The sequence below is a fragment of the Corvus moneduloides genome, chromosome 21 (genome assembly GCF_009650955.1).
Source record: "Corvus moneduloides isolate bCorMon1 chromosome 21, bCorMon1.pri, whole genome shotgun sequence".
NCBI lineage: Eukaryota > Metazoa > Chordata > Aves > Passeriformes > Corvidae > Corvus > Corvus moneduloides.
The window spans coordinates 5,802,921-5,815,027 of NC_045496.1; the positions used below are offsets into that span (position 1 = coordinate 5,802,921).

At 42.2% G+C, this 12,107-nt stretch overlaps 1 protein-coding gene across 1 annotated transcript; it reads right to left on the bottom strand.

Moving 5' to 3' along the window:
- Positions 1-843: 843 nt before the first annotated feature.
- Positions 844-11,965, bottom strand: GLE1 (GLE1 RNA export mediator). The gene is given in 21 exon segments (XM_032130898.1): positions 844-2,241; positions 2,763-2,835; positions 3,537-3,600; positions 3,747-3,829; positions 4,793-4,897; positions 5,220-5,349; positions 5,793-5,983; positions 6,814-6,956; positions 7,294-7,363; positions 7,552-7,667; positions 7,793-8,021; positions 8,768-9,022; positions 9,310-9,370; positions 9,693-9,841; positions 10,015-10,038; positions 10,040-10,063; positions 10,065-10,091; positions 10,093-10,119; positions 10,121-10,144; positions 11,197-11,418; positions 11,752-11,965. Coding segments are annotated over 20 exon segments (2,109 nt in total). The 5' UTR covers positions 11,848-11,965; the 3' UTR covers positions 844-2,241; positions 2,763-2,766.
- Positions 11,966-12,107: the final 142 nt, after the last annotated feature.

Below are 12,107 nucleotides of genomic sequence, written 5' to 3' on the forward strand. Positions count from 1 at the left end.
CAGCAGCTTCGTCAGTTTTACATTATATAGAAATGTATTTTTATATATATATAAAATACACACACACATATATATATATAAATTATATACAGAGGTATAGATGTATAGGTAAGAGTGGCTGCTTGAAGCACCGTGTCACCCAGAAGCCTGGCAAGGACACAGCATCAAAAGGCTCCGAATGCCTGTCAAGGAAAAGCTATTTCTGAAAACCCGATGCATAAATTCAAAAGCAAATGAGCCTTTAGCATGAAATCAATGTTTAAAATAGACACATTCTACTCTAAAAAAAATTAAATAATTAGAGATTAGAGGGCTGGAATGCAGCAAGAATGTTATTGGCTCAAAGTGGTGAGTGGGTTTGATGGCTGTGTGAATTAATAACACTTTATTTGAGTGAAGTACTTAACTGGAAGCACAGGCACTTATGGTGACATTGCATCCCTGGGACTGCCTGGAACTCCTCTCCAAGCAGAAGTCTGACTCACACCAACTTCGATGCAATCTCATCCTGAAGGCACAGTATTTTCACATCTGTGATGCTCTCCTTGGTCATATTTGATATAAATATACACGTAAAAACACCATGAATATATGCATATGACCTTATTTGCACTGCATCTTCACAACACCAACTGGCTAACATCTAAACCTGCTAAAATGACAAAAACAAGTAAAACATTCAGCTCAAGCAGCAGATATTACCTCAAACTACATCTAAAAATAAATATTGATTCTCATGAAGCACATACATTATTCATTTAGAAAATCTTATTAGTATTTTTAAAATAGTAGGTATATGGATGGTCTTTACTGAGGCAGAAAAGAGATACCTTGTTTTTTATAAAAAATATATACTTTTATTTATGCCACAAATGTTAAAAACCCTTAGTAGCTGTCAGCAAAAAAAGAAGAAAAGGATTGTATTTCACAAGTACATCATCAAATTCCTCCTTGAGTTTGGCACAGACAGACAATTGTTTCTAACAGACAGGACCAATTACTGTCTTGCCAAAGTGAATCTCCACCGTAATTATGGATATGCAATATATAATTAAAACATCTCCACTCAGTATTAAAAAACCTTGTACACTTTCAAGTATACTAATGGAAGTTGCATTGCTTCAGAGTCATCTGGCAAAAAGGATACCGGGAGGATATTTCCAATTTCCCAGAACAATCACAAGGTAACAGTAGTCTAAAGAATTCCAGAATCAGTTTACAAAATACATAAACCAAATACAAATTTAACTTAGGTACTAGACCATTTTAAAGCCAACATTAAGGGTTTTACAGGCCTGAATTCCAAAGCACATGTTACAACCTCTTCTCAGAAATCTCACGAACTACATAGAAAATCAAATTCATATTCTCATATGGCCTCAACTCCACATTCTACAGCTTCAAATAGCTGTGCCTCTACGAAAAACAAACCCCAGTCTGGTAAAAATAACATTTTCAACTTGCAAGAGTGTATTACCAGGATATTGAACTACCTTTGTAGAACTTAAAGTGAATTTTCTCATCTTCAAGAAAAAAACAGTTCAAGGACAGCTCACTGTAAATCCAACAGATTTCTCATCTCCTGTATTCACCAACGAGCTGTGGATTTTCCCCGACCAACACCCTCTCCAACAGAAAAAAATCATAGATCTTTTATTGCTACAGGAGCTCTTGTTCCCCCACAAACCTTTTGGAGCAGTGAGTCTACCTCCCTTCAACTCAGAGTCCTGCCTTTCAGAGTGAAGTTACATCCAAAGGAGACAAGTGTCAGTGTGGTTCAGCCTTTACTAGCCTCACCATAGTTTTTAGATGATGTTGAGACAAACAAGTCCATCAGCATCATTACAGTTGAATTATAAAAGACAGATGTAAGAAATACAAAAAAAAAGTTCTAGCAGTAAGTTTGAGATCGATTACACTGTTAAAAGTTCATAAAGCTGTGAGGTATTTTCACTTCCACAAGCTGAAGAGCACTGTGCAATTTTTCAGTCCAAGAGTCCTTAACCTCCGGAGCCATCAGGACAATGGATTTAAGGCATCTTCCTCGTGTTTAAACATATGAAGGAAAAGTCTTGAATTTTCAGTAATTTATTATAAAAGAACTTATAAAGATCTAATGCAAAGATTAACTTCCAAGTTTAACAAATAAATCTTCTTGAATTAAACGTTAAGGTTGATAGAATATTTTATTCTCATTCTTCTAAACTGTGTCCAGGGGCTCCCCATCCAAGAAATGTTGATCTGTTGGAACAAGTCCAGAAGAAAGACAGAGTTAATCACAGGGCTGGAGCCCCTCTGCTCCAGAGCCAGGCTGAGAGAGCTGGGGGTGCTCACCTGAAGAAGAGAAAGCTCCAGGGAGAGCTTAGAACCCCTTCCAGTGCCTTAAAGGGGTTCCTGGAGAGTTTGAGAGGGACCTTGGACAAGGGCCTGGAGGGACAGGACAAGCAGGAATGGCTTCCCACTGACAGAGGGCAGGGTTACATGGGCTATTGGGAAGGAATTCTTCCCTGTGAGGGTGGGGAGGCTCTGGCACAGTTTGCCCAGAGAAGCTGTGGCTGCTCCATCCCTGGAAGTGTCCAAGGCCACATTGGGCCTGGTCTAGTGGAAGGTGTTCCTGCCCATGGCAGGGGCTGGAAGGAGATGATCTTTAAGGCCCTTTCCAACCCAAACCACTGTGATTCGATGCACAGAAGATATTTTGCCTTTATGTGTAAACAAAAGGCCAGGTCTGAAAGCACTGACATCCAGGGGAAAGGAAATACCGATTTATGTTCTCCAAAAGGAAGGTGTCAGAATGCCCTTTGGTAATGGAATTTCCTCTGCCTGTAGACATTTCTAATGGAGAGAAAGACAAATAATAAAGAGAAATAAACATGTATCTTAATTTGGCATCTCTTCTCAGGAATTCTGATGGCTCTTACCATATATTCAAAGCATTGCTAATAAAATGTACCAGAATTAATTAGAAAATGAAAGTAAACTTCAAAGCTGTCATATTTTAATATCATAGTCTAAGTCAACATTCAGAGAACAATTTAAACAATCAAGTATTTTACAGTTTTGCAAGCTTTATTTAAAATATATGCAGAATGCAATGCTAAACAAGCACTACAGAGAGCAGTTCAAAGTGTCACTTCCCCATATACCTAATCAGGACAAGTGCTAAAAGCAAGCAACTACTGATAAGAAATAGCCGTGACAGAAATGACTCAGCAGAATCCTCCTCAACCTGTACATCTCCTCTCACTGCTCTTCCTTTATAATCAAAATACATTTTCATTGATAAAAATCAGATGTGAGGTAAGAAAGCAGCGAGATGTTTGACATCATAACTATCATTAAGGTAATTCAGTAATTGAAAAGTTACAGAAGATGGGTTAAATCATAGAGAGAGGTCTGAATTATCAGGTGTGCTGCAGGAAGTGCCAGCCTCATTATCCAAATGATGCATATATTCAATGATGGAGAAAAACAAAACCCAAACCAAAACACTTGAAAACTAAATGAACTAAAAAAACCCCCCAAAACTGCTTTACCTGCACGAAATTCTTCAAACGTGACAAACAGCCCATCTGGCCAGAGCTGGTCACAGCTTCAATTCTGCAGAAACAACAGCACGTTTAAAAATCTATTTAGAAAGTTGGGTTTGATTCACAAGTGGGTGTGGGGGTGGATGGCAGAGATTGGAAAACATGGATGAGTCATTTAAGAGCAAACACCAACATTCCTAACCCCAGATATCATACCTTGGGATATAGGATTTCTGGATAAAGAACATTGTTTTCCAGAACTGAATCCCATACTGCTTCATCAGAGCATTGCCACACACCTGTGATACAGAAAGGCACAAAGAGCAGGTTACAGAACTGGGTTTCAGGCGTGCATGACAGCTGCAATGAACCTGTTCCATACTAATGACTTAATGCTTTATTCAGACATTTAAAGAAATACCCTACATTAAACAAGCAAATCCTCTAAATGCTGTTACTGCTACCACAATCACCTTTTTTCCTGTTGACTGTGGTGGCCACTGACATGAATTTTGTTATCCTTCGTTTCACCCCATTCTTCCTCCAGAAATAGTTTTCTTCCCTAACACCATTTGCTGGGGCACACTGTGATCATTTCCCCACTGTGATTACTGCTGTGTGCAATGATTCATCAGCCTTCTCCATACAGGCAGTTTACAGGACACATGACTGTAAAAGATTCTGACCTCACTACCCCTAACAGAATCCCCCCCCCCATGGGGTATTTCATTGCCCACTTTCTCATCTGTACTTTTATGGTTCTTTAAAAGCATTTGAAGAGCAGAGAAGCTGCTTGTGTTCAACAGTGTTTGTGCCCCCTGGCTTCAGCCTTTAACTTTGGCTCTTATGTAGCACAGGCCTGTATCTTAGGATATAAGATTAATATCCATCAGGCTGAAAAACCTATCCTGTTTTATGAACCAATTTGGCTGGCACAGCCACAGGACCTCCTTGCACTGTACAAACTGCCAAGTGCTTAGAACAGACCTTATGTAAGACCATACAGCTATTTTTAAAATACCAGGAACCTTAACAGAATCAAATACAACAACAGAAGTTGTGTTTATAAAAACTTAAGTTTTGAAATCATTCAGCTCCAAAGCTGTACTTGCAAGAATGTGGAAATATTCCCATTCCTTTCTGAAGGAATAAGAACAGGTTAAAAAAGCCTGCTGTCAATCTCAGCTCAGCAATCCCTTCAGAACCCGAAAGGGATCTAAACTGGTGACATTTAACTACTACCAGTTATCCACACCACTTACTTCCAGGAAATCCAAAAGCAGCATAGCTGTCACATCTGCCAGAGGCTCCAGATTCAACATCTGTGCAAGCCAGCGCCAACCATAGCTCAGACCATGAGGATGTGCCTACAAGGCAAGAAAGAAGCTACTCAGCACTTGCCTTATGACCTGTAAAACACAATTATCAAAACAGACAGTTTTCTGATTTACTTTCTTCTTTATAAAACTTGACATAAAACTTGATCATTGTGAAAACATAAAGGAAGTAGAAGTCCACACCATGAATTACTTGGCATTGCTTTGTTCATCATGGTTATGACCATTTCCCTTCAAACATGTCCTAAGGTAGTTTAAATTCAGCACACCTTAACTACAAAACAAGCTTCTAATACATTTAATAGACTCCTGGGATAGTAACAAGGTTCTAAGTATAATGCCACACACATACTCCTTGTTTGTTTCCATAAGGCCACCGGAGTTGAATGATGGCAGCATAGAGACGAATCATTCCTGACATCCTTTTAAGAAAATGATCTTGTTCTTCCACCTTAGAATCATGAACTTCATATCCAAGCATCCTAAGTATGAGAAAACATTCTACTATTAGTATAGCAAAACACATTCACTTGAGTCCCTGCAGCTCTCAGCTTACTTGAAGTCAACTGTACTGGAAATAGGGATTCTTCAAAACCATGCAAGAATGATTGCAAAGGCTGATCATGACCCTCTGGACTGTATGTTCCACCATCTGGTGAGACACTGGAACAAGTCACAGAGAAGCTGTGGCTCCCCCATACAAGAAAACATTCAAGGACAGGTTAGATGGGGCTCTGAGCAACCTGGTCTAGTGGAAAGTGTCCCTGCCATGGCAGGGGACTGGAACAAGACAGTTTTTACACATTTGTGAATGAACCTCCAGAGTCAATGCCGATGCGCTCAGGGATGGGGAAAAGTGGAGTTCACTCAGAATAGTCTTCACCCTTGCAGGGTTCATGCAGAAAAAGTCCAGTAATAAACTTACCTCTGATATTCTTCCATAGAAGTCCCTTCTTTCCGAGCAGGGTAAAATGGCACAGAATATGGGCACTTTTTGTGCAGATGAGCTAAAAAGATGTCTCCAACTCGAGGATGTAATTCCCAGATTCCTGAGAGCACCACAGCAATTGGGAAAGCTGAATCACGGTGAAAAGATACTTCTCCTTCCCCATGTTTCTGCAGGGTGGAAAAGGAAAGTCAGCCACTACTCCTTCAAGCCATTTTTCAGGCAAAAAAAAAATCCTCGTTTTTGTAGTTAGCCTTTACTAAAGGATCTGAACATTTCCATGGCTGTGAAGTCAAGGATAGAAAAGCTGATGAAGCCACATGTCCTCAGCTCCCACGGAGGACAACAAACTTCGGCTTAGGATAGAAAAATGGGATTAGCAAACACAGGCCCAAAGGGCAGGCTGCACAGATATTCTCAACCCAAACAATCATTTTCAAATGTTAAGAAATCAGTCACAGTTTTACTCCATGGGCTGATTTTTCCATGCATTTGTTCCTGCAGGGCTAAAAGCTTCAAACAGTCCAAATTTTACAAATAAAGACTGGAGAAAAATACTGCCAACTTCAAAAAACAACTTAAACTATGACACTTCATTTCTTGAGAGGTGCTAACAACAAAGCAGGGACTGAAGTTTGCCTCTTGAGCCTTAGTGTTGCAGTTTTTTGTCCCCCAAATTCTGCCAAGATATAAGGTTTGAGCCTATATACAGTTTTGTGATACACCATAAATTAACTATCAAACTATTTTCCACAACACTATACCTACCTAGTTCAAAATATGTAAGATGTAAGCCTGAAAATTAAAAGAGTTTTTCCTACTAGAAGAAATAAAATAAGGAGCGGAAGGGAAGAGAAACTAAGTTCTTTCATTGCATTAATACAGGCAAACTGAACACCCAGTGATTTTGTTCTTCATAGCTGAAAAGACAGTTCAGCATCCAAAAGCATCTCCTAGAGCACTGGCTACCTGTGCCACCCCAAAGAAGAGATTTCCTCACCACAAACTTCTCTGCAAGTTTGTAACAAACAAACTCCAGCCCCTGTGGATGCTGAGTCACGGACACCGTTTGCCCTTCAGTCTGAACAGGCTTCCCAGACAGCAGGTTATTGATCTTGTCAAACACCTCTCTCAGCTTAGAGCCTGCAAATACATAAGGAATGTATGGAGACAGAAGATAAAGGAACAGCAGATAAGTCTTACCCAGACAACATCAAGCTCACAACCACCAGACCCACATCCCAAAGGGCACCTTTGCTCCATCTGATTAACCAAACTTAATCCTGATGAAGAAAGATGCCCCTGAGGGAAGCAACAGGCCTTCAAAACACAAGCAAACAGTTCTGTACAGATAGGCTGTGTGTGGGTCAGCTTTCCGCTGTAGGGATAATTACAGGAACACTTGATATGCTTGTGCCCTGATAAAATCTTTAAAGCAAAAGGAATTTCAGTGGAATTGAGCTCTTGGTGTTTTCCTGACCTGATATGCTAGAGATCTGGCTCACAGGGATTGTAGCTGCTTTCTGCAAGTTTGTTTTTATCTTCTTCACCTGGAGAACAAACAAACAAACAACTTTAAAATCCTTTCCAAACAAGTATATATCTGTAAGAGTTTGGATGAGCAGACTGGTAACAGAGGCTGCTAAAACAGAATTTTTTTTTTTTTTATGAAAGCTGTCCTATTTATCCTAGAAATTAAGATAATCTCTCTTCAACAGTATTAATAATTTGTTCATACCTCAGTGTTGCCTTTGCAGTTTCCAATTTCACTGAAAGCAGCAACACATTGCTCAGCAGCATCCTGAAGCTGCTGGTACCACTGCATGATACTTTCTTCTGTTTTAACTTGAAGTCCTGTTATTAAAAAAAACCAAAAAGTATGATAATTAAGAAAAACCTAAACCTCTAGTGAGAAAACTCATTTTTTAAAAATGCAAGGCAAAGAAATAAAAAAGATCAAAAAAAAAAGCCTAACCAACCTTCCTTCTGCTGCTTTCCTCCCGACTGCTGTGCAGGGGCAGGAGTCTGACTCTTCATCTGCTCTTTTTTCTCTAATTCTTTCTGCTTTTGTTTCTCTTCCTCTTCATCTTTCCTCTTTTTTTCTTCCAGAGCTGCAGCGATTTCCTGCTGCATGCTGGATATCAACCCTCGCATCTCCTGCAGGGCTCGTTCAGTGCTGGCCACATCTGCTTGAGTAGGAAACCCTCTCTGTCGAGAAACGGGAGAGGTAACACAGCATTAACCTTCTGTTCCAGTGTCAGAGGGCCAACAGCAAGAGGAAGGAGCCTTTGAAGAATCTACCTTCAGATAATCTGGGAGCTAACTACATATTTTATTCCCGTCTCCTTTATTTGTACATAACATTGGTCATAATATTTGCAAATATAAGTCCATTACTAAATCTCATCAGATCTTGGACAACAAAAATTCAGAATACACTTGGACAAGTGCAAGTGAACTCCCGTGCAAAGCCTTGACAGCTCCCTCTGCTGAAAGCCAGTTGTGACAAGCTGGAACAAAGGATTAGCCTTATTAGTGGTTTATTTTTCAAGATTTGTATCCTATCCTAGAGAGAAAAAATGTCAAGGAAGCTCAGCTACTGCAGAAAAGCTTATGACGAGAGGAGAATCATAAGATGTTCAGTATTTAACAATTCATGAACCAGTCCACTATCACAGAAGGGAACTTTACAGCACCAAGAGTTTGCAGCAATTTAATTTGAATCTTTCTCCTGTAGAAGTTCTCATGCATTTTTATAAACCATTTTCAAGAGAACAGCTGAAGTGCCAGAGGAAAGAATTCCCCTTTAACAATGGGTACTTTATAGGATGAGTATCTAAAAACGTTGCTGTGCCATGTTATTTAAGGGCCTCATGACAAGCTGCCTCTGAAGACAACTACAGGGAGCTTTATGAAGGAATGACAGCCAAAGTTAACAACTCCAGAGCCTGTACCTCGCTCGTGGTGCGGATGAGCCCTGACACCAGTCCACAGATCTGGTTGCCACGATTGCTGTATGCAGACAGATCGATTCTGGGCAAGTCTTTGTGCCTGTAGTTGGGATCAATCTGCTGGTTCAGCTGCAGCAGTTCCTCCTGGATGGAATAAAGGCGACGCAGTCTCTCCTGGCCCTCTTCCTTCCGCAAACGTTCCAGCTCTTCCTGGCGCTGCCTCTGCTGCTCTGCCTCACGCAATTTTAGGTTCAGTATCTGGGGAGACAAAGACACAAGAGGCATGAAATACTTCAATAACTCCAGTTTTACAGTTCCTTCTTGGTCTGATGACTCCAGCTTTACAGGGCGTTCCTGTTCCTATGACACATGCCTTTACTGCATTTCCACACTGCAGCAGGTGCCCAGGATAGCACCAGAAAATCCATCCTCACTCCAGGGTGTCATGGAAATACAAATAAATCAATTGGTCTTTCCAGTTCCCACCCAGCAGTGATGAAAGACAAAAAGTCTTTTAAGAAAGACAATTCTTAAGAGTCTCAGACCTTTGCTCTATGTCGGTGTTCTTCCTTCAACTTCTCTTGCTGCCCCTGAGCCTCCTTTGAACTACAATACACATAAAGAGAGAAAAACTGTATTTAAGACATACAGGAGACATAACACAAACCACATACAGTAAGTTATTCTTAAAACAAGCTAAAGGAACTTTAACTATCACAAATATTGTCTTTTTCTAACCACTGAAACCTCAACAATAGCCAGACATCTACTCTGACAGCCATCCACTCTAACAGGATAGCTAATGTAGGACAAGCAGCAGGTGAGATTTCCAACCACAAGTGACTAGCACAGAATTGTCAGGCACAGGAATTATTCCTCACTTTGATTAAATGCTATAAAATTCTAAGGATACCAGAGGTAATCTCACCTCTTCTCCATTACTTCTTGCAACTCTTGGAATTCCTGGTGCCGCTTTAGCTCCCTCAGTTCATCAAAGCGCTTCAGCTGCTCACTGGCCTGGGCATAGGCTGCCCTCACCATCTGCTCCTGCTCCTCCTGCCGCTGTCTCAGCCTCTCCTGCATTACAGAAGGGCCAGAGGCACCCAAAGGTGGTCCATTGAACAATTTGGACAGAAGAAAACCACAAACTAAACTGCCCCAGCATTTATAATTTGCTGTCCTTTGCACTGTTACATCTGACTGTGGAGCTCTCCTACGATTCAGACACCCCCTCAACCATTTATGCTTACCTTTGCTTTCAGCCTGTGCATCTCCTTCGTACATCCGAATGCAGCCTTCGGACTTTTGCAACTTTAGATGACAGAACCTGCTGGAACAACTTCTTGATTTATTTCCAGGGGGACTAAGATGATCATTTTCCTGCATGGTCAGCATAAAAGCAAAATCAGTGACTAAGCACAGCATCAGCAACTCATGGATGAAAACAGATAAAGCAAGTCTCTGAAACTATTATTTGTGGAGAAACAGACAAAGGAGTCAACAAACACACATTCCTAGAGCAGTTATGTACCCGATAGTGCAACCTCACTATTTTGAGTATCCTCCAGCATATTTATGAGATTGGGATAATTACTTTTCCAATCACTAAAACTGGGAGCAGACATACCAAGAGTCTCAAGGACATTGACAAAGGCCAACTGACACCTAGAAAGCCCAGAAAACCCCTCATGTACAGTCAGGGAAGATGTTACACTGGAAGAAGTCAGGACAAGTTTATACTTTGAGTCATTCTTCAGGACGAATCTTGAGACGTTCTTATAAAGTTTATCACATCTTGCTGCTTCATTAATATCTTTTCCTCACAATACATTTCTTAAGTCTCACAAGAGGCAGAATGATACAAAACTTTGCTGCTCAGTATCACTGTCACGTGGTGAAGTCATCATTGAACAAAACAATGGACATTTCTCTTTCCAGAGACAAACCATGAAATGGCTTAATCAACTTAATTACGTCCACAACTCAACTGCTCATTGCCCAGCTTCCTACTCTTCTGGCTTGTAAAGTAGTCAGAACACATGTAAGTCACTCAAAGACTCCAGAGAACCCAAGGTGGTAACTCATGGACTTTTATAACAGCCCTGACCTTCCTCTGTGACCTTATCCCTCCAAATGGATGAATCCTGTGCTGCTAATCCATAACACAACAGAGCTCCAACTATTTTCCTTAGTTATGGTGAAAAATGGAGTTTGCTTTGGGTCTACAGTGAAACACTTTTCTACTAAAGTCTTGTTAATACCAATTTTATCAACACCTGTTCATGCTACAAAAAATTAAAACTAAGGATGTTTTCCCCATAAATTAACAGAGCACAAACCAGCCTTAATCTGACAATTTATAGCAGCAAGTTAGGACTTTTTTTTTTCTCACAGCTGCTCCATAAACATATGGATTATAATCAGAGAGCTACCTTGGTCTCACTGGGCTCTGTAGATGAAGGTGGTGAAAAGCTCCGGTGGCTGCCAGGCGGGATCTTCTCCGCAGACGCCCGTTTTCGGAGGGGAGTGGATTGTTTGGGCGTTGAAGTTCCAGTGGGTGTGATTTCTTGGGCTAATTGCCCACTAAGGCTGTCCAGCACCCAGCCGCAGTAAGGGGAGAGCTCAACGGGAGCCACACATCCTTCCAAGGCAGCCTTGAGAGAAAACATTCTCCGTGAAAGCCACACAGCCTTAACATTCAATAAAACTTTAACACACCGTGAGCACATCTGCACAGACAGTAGCTGCTTTATCATCGCAGCTCAGTATCCCATTTAACCCTTTTTCTTCTCCCGTCTTTCCAACACTTTTTCCGGACTCTCCTATTTTTGCAGGACATTTCAACCCCCTCGGGCCAGCCCCGCTCCCTGCCCCCGCGCTCCCGAGCCCGGGACCCTGTCCGGGGGTATTTCAAGCCCTGAGTATCACCGAGATGCGCGGTCGGTGTTTCCCAGCGGGCAGGGCCGACTCCCGGGGTGAGCCCTCACCTCATCCTCCTGCCAGCGGCTGCAGTAGCTCAGTCGGCCCTTGCTGGAGAGGCGCAGGGCCTCCAGAGTCTCAAAGCGGAGCTGCCACGACTCCATGGCGACCTTGTCCCAGTCCAGGCGGTCCCTCGCGGCCCCCGGGGTCCCTCGCGGCCCCCGGGGTCCCTCACGGCCGGGCCGGGTCCATCCCGCCCCTTCCGGGCCGCAGTGGCCGCATGCGCCTCGTGCCGGGCGGGAGGGGCGGTGCCCGCCCCCTGGCGGACAGGCGGGGCCGTGCCCGGGCCAGGGGTTCGAGTCCCGCCCCCGGCAGCGACGCGCTAAGGACGCGGGCCGGGAAACACCCGCAAATTCACCGATTT